We start from the raw sequence: 19,463 nt of genomic DNA on the forward strand, positions 1-19,463 counted from the left end.
TGAGATCAGGTGTGGCAAACATTCAAGTAGAAATGGAACCAGGAATAAAGAAATGTTTTAAGAATTAGAAATCACCAGGCTAAGAGATGTCCTACCAAAGAGTTAGTCTCTAAATTAGGGGTGACGTAGGGAGTGATGTAAATGAAAATCAATATTTATAAGCACCTCGACAGCACAAGTATTTAGCAAATAGGATAAAACTTTCCATATAGTCACCTCAAGCTTCTTCAGTCAAGAATCCACAGATGGATATCACTCATTTGGAATCTAAAAAATACAACAAACTAGTGAATAAATCAAAAAAGAAGCAGATTCATAGATACAGAGAACAAACTAGCGGTTACCAGTGGGGAGGGGGGAGAGGCAACATAGGGGTGGAGGAGAAAAGGGGTCATTATGGGATTATATGAAATCATGTGTGTGAAACTTTTGAAAATTGTAAAGCACTATAGAATTTAAAGAATCTTTCATTCAATTAAAAAAAAGAAGAAAAATGCAGAAAAACAAAACAAAACAAAGACTCCACAGATGGGATTCTTGTTGGAAGCATCAGGGGAAAATGGACAAGATTTATGTTTTATTAACATTAGTTATGCTACACACTGGGCATTTCTTTTTTTTTTTTTTCTTTTCCTCTGCCGGAACTCACTGCATTTTTCTTTACTAGAATGTTTATTATTGTTATGGGGATTTGAAAAATTCTTACGGGTTTCAGGTCATCTACCAACTCCCAGAGGTACCAAAGAGCCTACCACCCCCCTTTATTGAGAGGCCTGCATTTATGAAGCCCACTGGGTCGGCATCACCAATGCCACCAAGCCACCACTAAGCATTCACAGTGTGCCTGGCTCTGCACCAAGCATTCAGTGTGAATCACACAACCTACGAGAACATGGCTATTATTTTCCCATTTTACGGACAGTGAGACTGAAGCTCAGACATTAATTCACTTGCCTGAAATGATACAGCTCGAAAGTGATGGAGCCGGCATTAAAAACAGGTCCCTATAACTCAGGTGCCCTGACTCAACAATCACATCCACAGGGGATGGAAATAAGGTGGAGGCGACTCGGACCCAAGACCAAGGGAAAGAAGAACATTTTTCTTCCTCAGGTTCTCAAAGGGTATCTAGTCCTAAAGGGTAACAGCAGCTCAATTTCAATTTTTTTCTTCTCTCTTTTTTTCCTTTTTAAAACTTACTGTATGTTAAGGGATAAAGGGAGCAGAGCTGTGTTACTTGGATTTATTTGGTTTTCCGATCAAGGGGGGAATTTACACATTGTCAGCTTTTCACAAAGTCTTCCTTAGAGAAGTCAGTCCCGACCTTTTAAATATAATACAGCCCTGCCTGTTAAATATCATGTTACGTTTCAAATGGAGTGGATTATGGCCTCTCAGTTGCCGGCACCGAGCTTCCAGATCTGCCGAAGAGGTTTTCAGTTCCACTGCTTGGAAACTGCAGCCCTCAGGATTCCCTACAGCACCCTCTTTGGGGACCACTGCCTTGAAAACCATTTAAGAATGATAAAAGTCACCAGACTCAATAAAAATAGACTTCAGTAAACCACCTACAATTTTTCCAATCCCACTTCTCCCAGAAAAAAATAAATGTATATGGAACAAATAAATCAACTAACATGGAGGCTAACAGCTCATCTACTATGTTGGGGGAAACCTAGCAGTGAAATCTAAATCTAGTACAATAACTTGCAAGGCTTGGGCAAATTATTTCTTTTTAATAAGTTCTGCTAGTGTAAGAAAACACTGTAGACCCAATGCAGGCAATATACAAAACATATTCTTTTAAGAAAAACCTACTGCTCTAAATGATTCAGCTGGTATTGTATCAGCCCAGAAATTACCTGAAGTTTCCACACCCATGGTCCCTAGAGCTGGCAGTGGGCAAGCAGCTCTTCTACTTTACTCCTCTTTCGCCTGCTGGAAATCTGGTGTGCTTTGGGAAGTGGAGGAGACTGCCCTCACGTTCTAGAGCAGCTTGGATCACCATATTCCTGTCCTGCTATTGTGTCCGTCCCACTGCCTTCCATTCATTCCGCCTGCTGACCCTGCTCTTATTATGCACATTATCGTTGACATCGTATCATCTGGGGAAGCAACTAGTCTATAACCTGAAATACAAGAAATAAGACTCCCAGGAGCCCAGAATTCTATCCCATGAGCTTCATCAACGTCACTCCTCCCCACACCTGTTTCCTCTTTCTTGAGTTTCTATTTTATTTAACTGTATCACGAACCCTATGAACTGAGCAAGAAATTCTTCAGAAATCCTTTCCAAAACCTCAGGCACAGGGAATCTTTAAAAGACACAGATGATGTAAATTTGTGTGTATGAAATATGCCAAGCACTGGGGAGAAGGAAGCTTTTCACCTTTCACTTTGCTCCCTCTCGGATCCTGGGATGAATCGATAGACGCTCCTAAGTCTCTCTGGCTTTCTTTCCCATTTGTCTTCCCTTGAAGACTGATGTTCTTCTGGAGTCTTTTTTCTCACTACAGTAGTTCTGCTGGTCCCTTGCCCTAATTCCACTGTAAGCCCCTACACTGTCTCCTCCATCACCCTAAATGACCTCAGTATCCATGCTGTTTGACCATATCATTCATTCATTCATTTTTTTACGGAGTACCTATCACGGGTTAAGCACTATCTGGTGACACAATGATGGGCAAAAACACTTGTTACCTAGTCCAAGCTCTTAATTGCTCACCCCACGACAGGCCAGTAAATTGAGAGACGAGGTGCTGGGGCAAGGAATAGTGACTTTAGTCGGAAAGCCAGCAGACCAAGAAGATGGTGGACTAGTGTCCCAAAGAACCATCTTCCCCAAGTTAGAACTCAGGCTTCTTTTATACTCAAAGGGGAGGGGCTGTGGCTGGTTGTTACAAACTTCTTGGTGCCGGAATCCTTTGTTCTTGCAGCTGTCCATGTAGGTCAGGTCACGATGCTCCTATAAACCTGCAGCAAGACAAATATTATTCTCTGCTCTGCAACTTTTTCTCTCTATGTGAATAGAAAAGTGTTATCCCTTTAAAGGTCAGAGCCTTGAGGATGAGCTATCCTGTATATTTCAGGCTCTAGGCAACATTCTTAACTCCTAACAACAGCAACAGAATACAAAGTCAAAGAAACAGATCCAATATGGAGTCAGATTTGTTCTTCCCTATGACACACTTAACTCCTCTCAGCCTACTTCTTGGTTCCTTGATTTTCTTTCCTCCAACCACTTTCACAACTCTACCCCACAAAGCACCCTTTATGAAGGGCCTTGGTTCAGGATTTATTGTCTGAGATGCAGCATTTTCAAATTTCTCTGAGTGACGGAAGGAGAGCAGGCTGTGGTCATTCACACCAAACATGCTCTCTGTTCTCATCCCAGTTTCCCAGCGACTCCTGCTTCGTTTCTCGTTCCTCATTTGCTTCTTAGCCTGGACCACCTAGGCCACCGTTCCATTGATGGTCATTAGTCCCCTTGAGTTTCCCCAGGACTGCCTTGTCAATAATCTACTCTGGGAATTTTACCACAGTCTTTTTCTCTAATCCTGCCCCCGACTCCAGAGCCTTTATGGAACCATGAAGATGGGATCGACTTCCAGGCCATGTCCCCCACCTCGGCTTTGCCAATGATGCTCTCCCAGGGCTCGAGCTTATTGCTGGTTGAGTCCTCTCTTCAGCACCTGCCGTGGCCTTTCCACTCTTCCTCAGCCCAGCCTTATCCTCTTGTGGTAGATGACCTCACCGAAGAGGCACACATCATCTCACAGGCGTGCGATAGCTCTAACACAGCCTTCCTCATATCGTCCTCTCTCCAGCCACCATAATCACTTCCTTGTCTTCTCCGCACCACTCAACTTTTCTAGATTCAATGCTCTTTGCCTCCACTTTTTTAGTCCAGACTCTCTCTCTAACCCTTATCTGTTGGCTTTATGCACCATCCCCCAAAACTTCTAAGGTCGCCAGAGACTTCCTAAGTACCAAGTGTAAACCTTTTCTAAGTTCTCACCTTTCTGCATGTTCTCTTCATGTCGTTCTTTAAATCCTCCTTATTGACACGCTCCCCTTGGTTTCTACGATTCTTTTCTATGTCGTTAGCTCCTCTCTTTTTGTCTCCAGCACAGGTAGCAGAAGAGATGGCAGGAAACAATTCCCAAGGTTTACCATAGCTTCAGCCAGGCACAGAAAAAGCCTCTTCCCTATTTCCAGTCCCAGAACAGGCCCCTGCCTGGACCACGTGACAGTAGCCAGAAGGGACATCACATTATACTGTATGGTAAATCCCACTGTGGCCCTGTGGGTTGGAGACGGGTCTTTAGAAATTGGTGGGCAGATGCTGGGTGACTGTCACACACACTTCTACTCAGACTGTTCTCTTGCCTCAAAGTTTCAAAATGCTTCCATCTTTCAAGGTTCAACCTTAAACACCACTTTCTCTCTAAAACCTTCATTGATCTCCACTCAGCCGAGTCCGAACATTTTTCTTTCCTCTGTTCTCCTCTATGCTTTTCATTTTGCCTTATTTTATTATTACATTTTTAAAAAATTTTATCCATTTATTTACTTTTGGCTGTGTTGGGTCTTCGTTGCTGTGCGCGGGCTTTCTCTAGTTGCAGCGAGCGGGGGCTACTCTTCGTTGCGGTGCATGGGCTTCTCATTGCGGTGGCTTCTCTTGTTGCAGAGCATGGGCTCTAGGCGCACGGGCTTCAGTAGTTGAGGCATGTGGGCTCAGTAGTTGTGGCTAGCGGGCTCTAGAGCGCAGGCTCAGTAGCTGTGGTGCACGGGCTTAGGTGCTCCACGGCGTGTGGGATCTTCCTGGCCCAGGGCTCGAACCCCTGTTCCCTGCATTAGCAGGCGGATTCTTAACCACTGAGCCACCAGGGAAGTCCCATTGACTGTTTTGACAGATGAGGAAACACGTGCAGAAAAGTTCAGAAACTTGCTGGAGGTCTAATTCTATGAAGTAGTGAAGTGAAGCAGTGGCTTCAGGACCCTCCACTTCTAATCATCCCACCTAGAGCTTTCTGAGGGCAGAAAACATGTCTACTATAAAACAGTTCACATTGCCTTGTTTGTTTGAACTAGCTTAAATTTTCTCTAGTAATCCAAACAAATGGTTGCTTTGACTTTTTCATTCCTTTAATTAAAAACTTCCTGGAGACTTAAAAACCTCCTATGGCTGATGACAACAGCCCCAGGATTTCACCAAAAATACAAATAATTGCAGTTGTATGAGGGCCACACTGCCAACTCCTAGGGTTGTGGACCCAGTACGTTTCAATCTCCTGGACAATCTGGGGGCTTCACCTGGTAGATCTCCAAGCTGGCTGCCAGCATAGCTACACCACTTAACCCCTTGCATAACTGTCCTAGCAGGCAGCCCCAGGAACTCGGGGAAAGCAAAAAATAGCTGTCCACTAGGAACAAGGTGAGAAATCCTGACCTGAGTTCTTTATTCTTAGACAATTTCCAGTTATACTTCATTGCTGAAGCCTGATAGTTTTATTAATCTCATTTTATTACAGCTCACCAATCACCACTGTGTTTCCAGATCACCTGTGCCAGGAATGATAGCAGGTAAGTGAGAAAACAGAGTACGGGGGTGGGGGGAGGGGCGGGGGCGGGGGGGCGTCAAAGAAAAGAGTGAGCCCATACTTACATGGCAGTTATGTTTGCCAGGTATATTCAAACACATTTTTCTTCCAATAGATCCTCCCCTCAACCTGTGATGAGGACACAACGACATTATCTCCATTTTACAGATGGAGGACACAGAGGTTCACAGAAGTGAAATGCCCTATAGCAAAGCATGAATGTGTGTTATAACGGAGGTCTTCCATTCAGGGCTTTCTATACTTACACCATGATGCTTCTGGAGACAGCAAGATGCAGCAGAAATTTCTGCTTGGTCATAGTTTGGGGAATAGAAGGGGCTGATAAATACCTCTGGGAAAGACGTACAAAAATGTACAGGAGAAACAGTGGCATCTATTTGGCCAGGGAAGAATCTGAGTCTCCCCAAATCTGTGTCCTTCGTGGGCAAACTCCATTTTGGGGGTGAGGTGGGGCTGAGAGAGAGAGAGGATGGGCTCATCCCAGTCACAAGTAGATGGCAGAAGCGATCACCCTGTCTCGCTGCAGTTTTAGTTCTCCTTCTTCCCCCAATGTTACATCCTTTCACATTCATCCTTGCATCCCCATCTGAAGTTTAGAAATTGGGACTTTTGGTGGACCGAGAGGCATCCACCAGTAATGGCCGCTGCAGACACTGCTCACAGGAGAAAGCCTGTATGTTTAGATCTGGAATTCCAGGTTGTGCAAGTTGGATTTTTCTTAATTTTTAAAGTTCCATATGTCTTTTCTTTTCTGATTTAAAGTGACTCTGCTCTTTTCATGATTCAGTCTCCCTGTCTCTGCAATTTAGGTTTTCAGTCATCTAGTTTGTTATGTTTGGCAAAGAATATTTGAGAAAAATCTCTCAAGAGAGTGGTGAACTTTATTAATTTTCAAATCTTGTGCGTGAAGAAAGGAAACAACAAATTTTTAATCAAAGTAAGCAATAATGACAGGTTTATTTAAAATTTCCAGTAGAGAAAACCCACTAGTTTTGGAATAAAAGTACTCAATGTACGAGAGCGTAAGTGAATATAAAAGATTAGCAGAAGAAAAATAAAACCAAACACAGTACAAAAAAACTTTAAAAGTTTGAAATGGATTTAAACTGAGATGTTCCTTAAATCCTCCAAATATTTAACAGAGTTACTAGGTTTGGCAAACAATTCACTTGAAAATTAAAGCCTATTTCTGTATTGTAAACTCCATAAAAACTCCTTATTAAATTCAAGCACTCCATACAATTGGTACTGAAACATACAGGCAGTCAATTTCAGAATAGTAGGAATTATTCATTTGCTCTCACAGTTATATGAATTAACCAGCTGCATAACTGTTTTTTGGAGAGGATGGGACAGAAGATGGAAAAAAAAAAAGGTAGGATAAAATCTCTAAAAAATGGAAACACAGCAAAATTCAGACATCAGTTTGCTTCTTTAAAGCAACAAACTGAATTTTTACAGTATATTCTACATTTGTCATTTCCCTCTCCCCCCGCCCCCTCCAATACTCCTAAATCCACTAGTCTAATCAATTCTTAACTTCCAAATATTCTGTACATATATATTTAGCAAAGAGCATATGCCTAACATTATTCTGACAGCATTATGGTCAGCATACAATTTTAGAAAGATTACTATGTATATCACCAAGATTAACCTTTACTTAAAAAAACGAACAAACAAAAACCATTACTAAACAAATAGTTTTAAAATATTATGAAAACCCATGTGAGAAGACTCCACATGGGCTCTAAACCTGATAAAAACACACGTCAGAAAGACTATCAATGCTCAGCTTCTGCCAAACGATGACCTTAAAGTGCCAAACGCAACAGAATCTCTTAGGACCGTTTTTCCAATAGATGATTTGTCCCTGGCTTGGCCATCTCTCCTTTAACTATACACGAAGTCCTGCTACAAGTATGCATTTTAGTTGATTTTACAATAGAATGTTACAATGTAAACTAAACAGGTTCTTATATCAACAGTATGTTACCCAGGTTTTTAAATTTCTGAATCCAACAGTTGGTCACAGAGGTCAAGTATTATCAAGGCTCCTTTGTCAGTTCAGATGGTGTCTGACTCATCCATCCTTCAAGTACATGCAAGGCTCAATAGTTTTCAAGAGGCAGAAGCCCAAGGACGTTTTAAGACACAGATGAAATAGGATTATGAGGTGAACCCATCTGGGTAAGAACTTTATCCAGCCACTGGAGGGGGCCATGCAGATGGATCTCAATCCAGCAGGGGGTGCTAGTAACATCCTGGCGGTGGTATTCTGCTCCCCAACCCTAGAAACAACATGGGAGGTCATTTAACTTGTTTGACTCAGTGGTTAAACTTATGAAGTAAAAAGAGCTCACATAATCAGACACTCCGATTAAAGATCTGGTTCTCTCCACAAGACAAACGTGCACAAATGTGCACACATGATTTGGCAGGCAATTTCACAGCTCCCCAAAGGCCATCCATGGGTTCCAGATTAAGAAGTACTGGTCTTGGGGAATGAAAGTTTCAAACTACATTATAAGGCTGTTGTAATAAAGATACTTTCTAAGTTTCATTTTTATTGCCCATTATCTCACCGATAATATTGTGACAGATGTTGTTAAATTCTCATTTCATCATCAAGAAAATAAGGAAAAAGGTATGTAAGACAAACTGACATTCTGTTTCTTCCTATTTAGCCACTGAAGTCTCTATAAACACAGAGCTTGACCTTTCAATCTCTAAGCAAAACTGGCAGGAGCATGTAAGTATCCAAAAATCTATTAGTAACACCTAACCATTGCCTTGAATCAATTAGTAACACCTAGCCATTGCCCTGAATCATCTGTACGAGAGCGTAGCTTGCCAGGCATCTTCAGGATCACTGAATTAGGACATGAAAGCTGACAGAAGCAAGTCCCTGTACAAAAGAGAAAAATAGTTTTGCCATTGCAAAGATCAAAACCTCACTGGTATGGTGGATGATGGCATACAAGGGCCTGATAAACCCTTGTTTCCGGAGGGATGTCAGACAAGGCCAGGTTCTATTTATCTCTGCTATCTACCTACCCCAGGAATTTCAAGAAACGTATCTGAATATCAGAACTTTCAAGAGAAAGTTGTGATACATGAACTGCATATGTATAAACATCCATGCATTTGTACATATATCAACAAACTGCTAAGTTTAATCAGAAGATTTATGTGCATGTTTCCTACATTAGATAGTAAGTTCTTTGAAGGCAGAGACCAGATCTTATTTATCTTTGACCTCAAACATCCAGCACAGTGACTGGCACAAAGCAGAAGCTCCAGAAACACTTGTTCAGCTGAAATGACTTGGATTTTTCAGATATGCGGAGTTTACTGTGCAACTAATTTATAAAGTATGTGTTTTATATTAAAGTCCAAAAACGATCACCTTTAAAAAATAGTACAAAATTGGCTATTAATATTAGTAAAACGTTCTGTATCTTTTCTCTAAGATGCTAAGTGTGAGAGGGCAAAGTATGCAGTCCTTATGATAATAAAGAACAATGTTGTACCATGTGTAAATTTTTTGTTGCTAATGTATAATAAAGTAGCTGCCCTTTGTCATGTCAGCAGGGGGTTTAAAATAAGATGTTTGTCTTTAACTCTCCAAATCCAGCTTCCTAGCTATGTCCATTATAGCCTGTATAACCCTTCATTCCAATACTTACCACTTTATATTATAATTAAAAACAGACTGGGCCATCAGCATCTTGAAGCTAGAGACTTTAGGTGCTTTTTCATCTCTGTATTAATTCTCTGGAATGGTGCTAAAAATGTTCGCTGAATAAATGAAATCTAATACATTTTTAATGCACATCTTTGCATTATAAACACTTTTTATCAGCGTAACGGTGGTTTTTACTTGTGTAAAAGTCAATACTTAAAAATGTGTAAAAGTAAAATCATTAAAATTGATTGGGTGATCCATAAGAAATAAGTTTGAGGAGAAAGCCAATTAGAGCATTGGAGTCATAAATTCTCCTAGAGTGGTCCTTCAATAACAATAGACTTATCAAGGGACCTCAGTAATGATCACCACAGTTCCCCAACTGCAGCCACCCTTTTTTTTTTTTTTGCTGTACGCGGGCCTCTCACTGTTGTGGCCTCTCCCGTTGCGGAGGACAGGCTCCGGACGCACAGGCTCAGCGGCCATGGCTCATGGGCCCAGCCGCTCCGCGGCATGTGGGATCTTCCTGGACCGGGGCACGAACCCGTGTCCCCTGCATCGGCAGGCAGACTCTCAACCACTGCGCCACCAGGGAAGCCCTCAGCCACCCATTTTAAAAGTAATGAGCGTGGGGATCAGGAAGGAATCCCGGGTCCTTAATCACACACACACACAGAACTAGAACCTGGATCTCCTGACTCTCAAGAGGTCTTCTTTCCTCCATATCAATAAAAACAACAAACACAAACAATGCTGGCAACTCACTGTCCTCATTTTAAAATTCATTTCAGTCAAAATGCCAAGTCAAAAATTAAACAGTGCACATTACTAATGGATGAGAAAGCTCTTTGTAGTCTCATAGGTACATAGCATATAGGTAAACCTCTTGAAAAGGTAAAAAAAACCTCCTTCAATACTAAAAAGTTCTGGACTCAGCTATAAGAAACTGTTGAATTGTGTTTCAAGAAAACACACTGAAAACCTGCTAATGTGACTCAAAGAAGTAGGGAAAAAATGATATTCAGGGAAAGATACCTTTGACGTAAAGGATGATTAACAAAGTAAGGTTCCAAAGTTACCCTCTGTAATAAATACAGCACAGAACAGGTTTAACAACGAGTTCTGTGAGCTTCTGAAGAGAGGATATGAAAGGTGATTGCCTCGCCCAAATATATAATTAGTTTTGTTTCTCAGAGTAACAGAGGAGGAAAATCTATCTTTGAGGATTCAGAGCCAAGTCAGTCAGCCACTAGAATAAGTTTCTGACTCATAAATTTAATCAGACATATGAGTTTCTTTTTTCCATTTCGATGGCATCTTAAAACTTTTTATTTCTCAGAGGCAGAAGAGGAGGCAAAAAAGAGATCAATTCTTGTGAGCGATGTCTGTAACCTTCACCCTCCTCGAACCTCACAGCACAATCCTAGCGCTGAGGCAAGGGCCTTATTAACTCTTGAATATAAGAAAATCGGGGGTAGGGGGGGCTGGGATGTAGTGAGAGAGTAGCCTTGCCATATACACACTACCAAACGTAAATGGATAGCTAGTGGGAAACAGCTGCATAGCACAAGGAGATCAGCTCGGTGCTTTGTGACTACCTAGAGGGGTGGGATAAGGAGGGTGGGAGGGAGACGCAAGAGGAAGGGGATATGGGGCTATATGTATACGTACAGCTGATTCACTTTGTTGTATAGCAGAAACTAACACAACATTGTAAAGCAGTTATACTCTAATAAAGATGTATTAAAAAAAAAAAAAGGATGAGTGTCATATGGGACAGAGCCACCCCCAGTGGCACTCATACTAGATCAGTGCATCCCTTGCCCACCCATATGTACCTGAGAATAAATTATTGTTGTTTGGAAAAAAAAAAAAAAAAAACAGAAAATTACAAGCTTTACTGGAACCACTAAAAAACTGACCAATCAAAAATAAATCTCAGTGTGATGAACTTTTACTCTCACACACAAAAAAGACCACTTGCTTATTGTTGAAACAAAAGTAACAAGTGTCACCATCCTAAAAGTACTAACAAGCACAGCATTAAAAAAAAAAGAGGGGTGCGTTTATAGAACTGATCTCTGGGAATTCCCTGGCGGCCCAGGGGTTAGGACTCTGTGCTTTCACTGCCAAGGGTGAAGGTTCAACCCCTAGTCAGGGAACTAAGATCCCTGAAGCCACGTGGCACAGCCAAAAAATAAATAAACAAAAAAATAAAAATAAAAAGAACTGATCTCATAAGACAACCATGCATTTAAAGCATATACTTTATATATATATACATAATAACATATTCTAATAGTATTACAATAGCTAAAATAGTGCTACTTGAATAAGGAAAAATTATTAAAGCCTGCTACTACTAACATTTAACACAAACACTCCTATATTCCAATGATACTTTCCTCATAGTTGACATCCTTGTTAAAGGTTAAAAATGTCTAGATAATAAGTTGGTGTCTATGGACACATATCAAGAGGATATAGACTTACATATAACATGGAAGTGCATTAAACCCTGACTAGAGGAATCAGAGTTCACTTACCTTCACAAAGCTCATGCGAATAGTACACATTTTTGTGAGCTCATAGACTGTCTCGAAGCCATGGTTCACAGACTGTGCCAGTAACTGAGCAAATTCTTGGTTGTTAAAAATTTTCAAACTACACCCACTAGGGATCTTGCAAACAGTAGTGGGATGAAATCCATGATGGTAGTTGCAGTTCCGACTCTGCACAAAGATACTACTGTCACTGAGGCATTCAGCATATACCTCGCCTCCGACATAATAAAGATGAACTCCTGCAGGGAGACAAAGCATAGAGTGTGGTCATTATCGCTTTTCACAGCTGAAAAGCATCCGTGTAGCTTCAGAATGTAAATTTACATGGTTGATTCGATAAACAGACATTCTCCAAGTCTTGCACAATTGATAAAATCTTAGTTAACTGTATTAGTTAATACAATGTCCATATGTCAACACGCACGTCTACAAGGTTGTAGGAAATAACACAACAAAGTCTCTTAAAAATAAGTAACAGAGTGCAGCAATTTCATTTTGAAAAGCATTTAATGCCTATTTGGCCATGGATTGAGAGCAAATTCTCACTTTAAAAACATGGCACAATAAAGCTGAACTTGATCATGGGATCCTACGCATATTCGTTATATAAGCTCTCTTGTATTTATTTTACAGCTAAGCTTTTCAAAAAATTTTAGGGTAGGGGAAGGGAGGATCGAGAGGAGTAAAAGAACTAGAAAACCACAGGTGGAGGAAGTACTGCTGAGAAGTGTAAGATGTAAGGTCCAGGGCTTCCCTGGTGGCGCAGTGGTTGACAGTCCGCCTGCCGATACAGGGGACGCGGGTTCGTGCCCCGGTCCGGGAGGATCCCACATGCCGCGGAGCAGCTGGGCCCGTGAGCCATGGCTGCTGAGCCTGCGTGTCCGGAGCCTGTGCAACGGGAGAGGCCACAGCAGTGAGAGGCCCACGTACCGCAAAAAAAAAAAAAAAAAAAAAAAAAAGTAAGGCCCAGGGGGAAAAAAACCTAGAAAAAGTAATTCATACTGTGTGGAATCTGATCTCACTCAACTATTGTCTGCTCCAAACTTCTTCCTGTGAGACCTAGAGTGCCAGGAGTATAGGAAATTGATCTTACCCAGCCTTTTTTTTTTTTTTTTTGCGGTACGCGGGCCTCTCACTGCTGTGGCCTCTCCGGTTGCAGAGCGCAGGCTCCGGACGCGCAGGCTCAGTGGCCATGGCTCACGGGCCCAGCCGCTCCGCGGCATGTGGGATCTTCCCGGACTGCGGCACGAACCCACGTCCCCTGCATCGGCAGGCGCACTCCCAACCACTGCGCCACCAGGGAAGCCCCTTACCCAGCCTTTAAAAAAAAATGAAAGGGGAAAAAACCACTCTGACAAAACCCCACACCATTATAGGCCAGCCAGCAAACAGTCACATCCCATGTGGCTTTCAGTGATGGACCTTGCAGGTAACTCTGGCAAAGCTTAGTCAATGCTAGAACCTATTGTCTCATCCAAAATACTATGTGCTCATATGTGGAATCCAAAAAAATCAGTAGTACTGATGAACCTAGGGGCAGGGCAGGAATAAAAGACGCAGACGTAGAGAACGGACTTGAGGACACAGTGGGGGGAAAGGGAAGCTGGGACAAAGTGAGAGAGTGGCATGGACATATATACACTACCAAATGTAAAATGGATGGCTAGTGGGAAGCTGCTGCATGGCACAGGGAGATCAGCTCAGTGCTCTGTGACCACCTAGAGGGGTGGGATAGGGAGGGTGGGAGGGAGACTCAAGAGAGAGGGGATATGGGGATATATGTATACGTATAGCTGATTCACTTTGTTGTACAGCAGAAACTAATACAACAGTGGAAAGTGATTATACTCCCATAAAGATATTAAGGAAAGAAAGGAAAAAAATGCAAGTCGAGCTGATGGCTGTGTCTACAGGGCTGTCGTGATTTGAGTGAACTAAAGTATTTTAGAGAAATGAAAAAAAAAATACTATGTGCTGTGTTGATATGTATACACAATGGCTAAGACTGCTGTAACAATTAAATGGCCGCTGGAGCAGAAGCCCATTTTTCTGCCTGATGCAGAGAAAACAATTTAAGGGTGTGTGTGTGTTTGCTACTTTTTTCCTGATTATAAAAATGAGGAATTTTCATTTTAGAAAATTTAGAAAGTAAAGCAAAATATAAAGAAGCAGAAAACATTATCACTCCTTTAGTGGCCCAGAGGCAGTAACTGTGAATACACATCATATTCGGTCTTGAGTATCATTAAACTTTCTTTGCAAACATTTAACATATCTCCACCACTGAATGACTACAACAATTTATGTAAAGGATTCTCCCATTATTGGACCATTCTGCTGATACTAATTTTCTGCTATGATAACAATGCCATGATGAATGTCTCAGCATAATTTTTGATAATATTGTTAGGAGCGATTCCTGGAAGTTATGTCATTGGATCGAAGGCTCTTGATTCACTTTGCCGGAGCGCTTGTATCAATATACACCCTCTCCAGCAGCAGACGAGTGCCTTTCTCACTTCACCCGTGCCAGTACTGAGTCTGAGTTTAAAACAACAACAAAATTCCCCTAATTTATAGCTGGAAAACAATATTGTTTTAATTTGCACGTAAGCCTTGATACGCTCTCCTCTGTTTACTAGCCATCTGTGTTTCTCTTATGGATTTACTGTTCATATTTCTTATTTATTCCTCTGGGGTTCTAGTATTTTTATTATTTTTTTAATGAGCTGTGCATATAGGAAAGATATAAATAATTTATTTCTTATTTGTTTCCCCGTTAGTCCTTTGTCTTTTAATTTTGTTCACGGTACCGTTTTTCTTTAACCTACAGAAATTTGAAATCTTTAAGGAGACAAATCTCTTGCAATCTTTCTGTTGCTTTTTATGCTTAGAAAATCTCTGCCACTCTTTTTTTTTTTTTAAAGCATTTTCCAGTCTATCTCATCCTTTTTTTTTTTTTTAATTTATTTAATTTTTGTCTGTGTTGGGTCTTCCCTGCGGTGCACGGGCTTTTCTCCAGTTGCAGAGAGCGGGGGCCACTCTTCATTGCGGTGCATGGGCTTACTGCGGAGTAGTTATGGCACGCAGACTCAGCCGTTCCGCAGCACGTGAGATCCTCCCGGACCGGGGCACGAACCCGTGTCCCCTGCATCAGCAGGCGGACTCTCAACCACTGCACCACCAGGGAAGTCCTCTCTGCCACTCTTGATCAATATATGTTCTTCTAGCTTTTCAATAGCTTGCCTTAAAACATAATTCAACTCACTAATTCATTTGCATATGTGGAATGGGGCAGGGTTTCTACCCCCAGCCTCCCCCCAAAGCTAACTTTGTTATTGCAGGACCACTGGAAGACTACTAATTTGTTATGCTTCACTTATCATACATTAAATTTTTAAATACAGTATAGTCTGAGTTTACTTTATTCTGTTGTTCTCTCTACACACCGATTTAATTGTAGTTTCATAATCTTTCATTAATCGTCACCTTGAGAATTTTTTCTTTACTCTTCCATTAAAAAAATTTAGCTATTTTCACTTATTAATCCTTCTGGGTAATATGCAGAATACATCTTCCAACTTTCAAAAACAAAACATTGTGATTCTGACATGGACTGTTTAAACTATGAATTAAATTAGGAAGAATGAATATCCTTAAACTGTTCTCACAATATTAAGCCTTTTCTTTAAGGAACACGGGCTACCTAGTTATTATTCAAATTTTCTTTCGCTCTCAGTGAAATTTGGTTTTCTTTACATAATTCTCATATGTTGCTGGTTCAGATTATTTACGCATTCTGTTGCTACTGAGAATGTAATTTTCCTCTCCATTGTGTTTTCTAACTGGTTATTGTCAGGTTAAAGAAAACTGATATATAATTTCTAAAAACAGAGTCGAGGCATCTGGAACAATTTGAAATAACAGCATTCCCAGAATCCTTATTTTCTTCCTAATTGTTAATAGGAATGTTCCAGAGTACAATGGCTTTTTACTACACTGGGAGTAATGGTCAACTTTAGAATATAGTGAAAATATGTCCCTCTGTTCCAAATGTATGCAAAATTGGGTTTATATACAATTTCAGGGGTTTACAGACCACAGAAAGATACCCATACGATATGAACCTGAGTTCTGACATTTCATCATTAGATGTGTAGTTTAGGCTTATTTTTTTTCCTTAAGCATACTAAGGAATTATCTATCAGTTCCTGTTTTAAGAGTTGTTGTTTTTGTTTCCAGGATTCAATGTTAAACTTCATCTCAAATGTCTTTTAAGCACCTATTGAATAACCTTTTAATTTGTTCTAAATTTCATAGTAGGTCATTTAAAAAACACTTTTACTCTGGAAATAATTTCAAAACTTACAGAAATAGAACAAACAACAAAGAAAAACAGAACAAAGAACACCCACACAACCATTCTCCAGATTCACCTGCTGGGACAGTTCACTCCATATGCTTCATCATGGGTACCTCTGTCCTCTCTATTCTTCCACGCACACCCTCATATACACACACATAGGTACATACATGTATACATTCGGACACAGGATTGTTTTAGGTGGATAGATATCTCTATCTATAAACATAAGATACATATATAATTTCCTCCTGAACCATTTCATCATGGTCCTTTACCCCCACATACTTAAGTGTGCATTTCCTAAGAATAGGGGTCTTCTCTTACAAGCCACAGCATAATCAGCAATGCCACTGCATTTAACACTGATGTAATACTTCTATCTTATCTACCACTCATATTCTAATTCTGTCTGCTGACCCCAATAATGCTCTTTGTAGTACTTTTCCCCTGTCTGCTGCAGGATCACGTCCAGGGGCAGATTATTACATAGAGCTGTCATGTTTCTTTAGCCGTTTTAATGTGGAACATTCTCACACCTTTGTCTTTTGACATCAGTATTTTGGAAGAATACAGTCCCTTCTCACCCTTTGTGTCTGGGCTCTGTCTGAAGGCACCCTGAGATTCGATTCAGATCTGCATGCTCAGCTGGATTTCTGTGTAGGTGACGTTACTCCCTCCTCAGAGCACCACAGCTGGAGGTTCACGACCTCCATCTGCCTCTCACTGGCGCCTAGTCAAGATGTTGTCCAATTTCTCCACTAAATAGTTACTGATTTTTATTCTCCCATGTCAGTAATAGGCAGCCTGGGAGGAGATACTTAAAGACCATGAAAATATCCTGATTCTCATAAAAAGTTCTCTCTATATTTAGCATCACTGACTATTCTTGCCTGATGGTTGCAAAATGGGGACTTTCTAACTCCACCAACTCACTCTGCATTTACCAGTCAGCCTTCCCCATTCATTTATTTATCTATTATCGGCATGGACTTATGAATTACTATGGTTTTCCAGTGGTTTAAAACTCACTACTGTATTTAATTATTTTGGTGCTCGAACTATCCCAGAGTTGGCCAGTGGAAGCCCCTCCAAGTTGGCTCCTGGGAAATGCCTCCATCGTGTGCATAAGTATTTGTTTACTTTTGGACATAACAGAACGTTTCGGCTCATCTTGCATCTACCTGTCTCAGCCTTGGAGTCAGCCCTTTCTCCAAAAGCCCTGGTTCCTCTTAGCAGCCATGGAGTTAAGAGATGATGGTCTGAGCACTGTATGTGCTTATTACTACTGGGTATCTTTGCCTCTTGGCCCTCTCAGCAGACAGATCAGAAACTATATGCATGCAGAGACACATCCACATATGCCTTCATACACGTGCATACATACACGTGTACAGGAGTACATAAACATGCATGTACACATTATTAAAATCACGATCTCACACTGATACCTCCACAGGGTTTATTTTTTACCCTCCTCCACACTTGTATGTCTCTTCTTTTTTTTTTTTTTTTTTTTTGTGTGGTACGTGGGCCTCTCACTGCTGTGGCCTCTCCCGTTGCGGAGCACAGGCTCCAGATGCGCAGGCTCAGCGGCCGTGGCTCACGGGCCTAGCCGCTCCACGGTATGTGGGATCTTCCCGGACCGGGGCACAAACCCGTGTCCCGTGCATCGGCAGGTGGACTCTCAAACACTGCGCCACCAGGGAAGCCCTGTATGTCTCTTCTTATTCCACAGTGAAAACCCAGGTTTACCCCCAACAACCACACATTTAGTCATTTGCTTAATATTATAATACATCTTAAAATTTCATAACTGTCTCCTTCATACTGCCACTAAATAATCAAGTCTATTAAAAAGAGTTCAGGATTTGTTTGCAGTCGCTCTACCTTACCTGGCTCAGGCTGAGGTTCTATAGCCAAATACTATATATTCATAAGTTATTTTGAATTAGTTCTTTTTTTTTTTCCCCAGTGGGTCATGGTATTCATTTGAAATACATCCAGTTTACTTGTTTTCATTTGCTTTTTGCTTTTAGTTTTAGGTTGTAAAGAATTTTTTAACAGCTATTTCATTCTTTGGCAAAACACGTGATAGAATGGTGTCCCCAGACAGCAAATCACTATTCCAGCTATAATTATTATGAGTCAGGAGACCGCAAAAATCGCTGATTGGAAAATGAAGAACTTCCTGATAATACAAATTGAAAAAATATTTATAAACCGTACCGGCAAGTGTATATCCTCTGGTATTGACTCCAGGAATGACTGGTGAGTTCTGGGGGAAGAGGGACGCGACAGACAAACATTTGAGAGAGGTTCCAGTGAAAGCTCACCTTTCCCGATATGTCGCCTAGTGTTTTCGATAGTGGAATTCCGGTTGACGTTGGAGAGCAGCCCAAGGCAGAAACGGTTCTTGTTGTTGGAAGGATCGGTGAAGCCATCCACCAGCACGCTCGTGGAGGAGGCATGGAAAGCTTCGCCCACACGATTATTGAGCTCGTAGTAGACAATAGAGCACCAGTGTTTTGGTTCCTCGTAAGCAACTGCTTGAACATCTTTAAGAAAGAAAAGCTTAGAGTCAACCACGGTGAGTGCCCCGGGCTCTCAAAAACTGAAACTTGTGTGGTGAAGTTGGCTCAGGGTCGTGGAATGAAGATGTGAAGAAGCCACTGCTATGATGATGTATAGAGTTCATCTCTGATCTCAGAAGCAGGTACTCCTTGCTAAGTGCGACATTCACCTTTCACTGGAAGATATTTTCTCCAGTGGCCATCAGATAACCAAGACACTGGCTAAGCAAGCACACGAGCAGCATGTGCTGAACGCTCTGTAATTCACCAAAATGGAAATGACCCCACCACTGACCCTGGCTCACCATCTAAAGAGACGCAACAAGTGGCAAGTGAAAAAACAAGGGCGGAGAGAACAATAGAGGACAGGAAATGTGCCAAAGGTGCTGGCACAAAGAGGAATTACTTTGGACAACGCCTCAGTATGCCGACGCTTTTTCAAAGCAATGAAAATCAGTTTCTAATTATTGATAAGAAGTTACCTTACTTCACATTCGGTTGCCAATAACTCTCACAGCTACAGCTTTGCTCCAGTCCTCAAGCTCAGGAAGAAATCCTGCCAGCTGGCCATTCTTACAGGATGAATCATATCTCTCTCATCCAGATTTCATGCTAACTTCCTTATATTTGCTTTAAGTCATGCAGAGCAGG

General features: G+C 41.3%; 1 protein-coding gene across 6 annotated transcripts in view; it reads right to left on the reverse strand.

Moving 5' to 3' along the window:
* Nucleotides 1–6,190: 6,190 nt before the first annotated feature.
* The window catches only part of SMAD1 (SMAD family member 1), a 77,680-nt gene continuing 64,407 nt past the window's right edge, over nt 6,191–19,463 (reverse strand). For all 6 annotated transcript variants that reach the window (XM_022599611.3, XM_089912406.1, XM_022599612.3 and 3 more), the window contains 3 exons: nt 18,576–18,797; nt 11,859–12,115; nt 6,191–7,915 (listed from right to left, as the gene is read on the reverse strand). In XM_022599611.3, coding sequence (XP_022455319.1) covers nt 7,772–7,915; nt 11,859–12,115; nt 18,576–18,797 — 623 coding nt within the window. In that variant the 3' untranslated portion in view covers nt 6,191–7,771. The remainder of the gene's footprint in view (nt 7,916–11,858; nt 12,116–18,575; nt 18,798–19,463) is intronic.

Source organism: Delphinapterus leucas, chromosome 5 (genome assembly GCF_059928025.1).
Source record: "Delphinapterus leucas isolate spDelLeu-1000000601 "Yukka" chromosome 5, BTC_Dleu_Yukka2, whole genome shotgun sequence".
In the NCBI taxonomy this organism is placed as follows: Eukaryota; Metazoa; Chordata; class Mammalia; order Artiodactyla; family Monodontidae; genus Delphinapterus; species Delphinapterus leucas.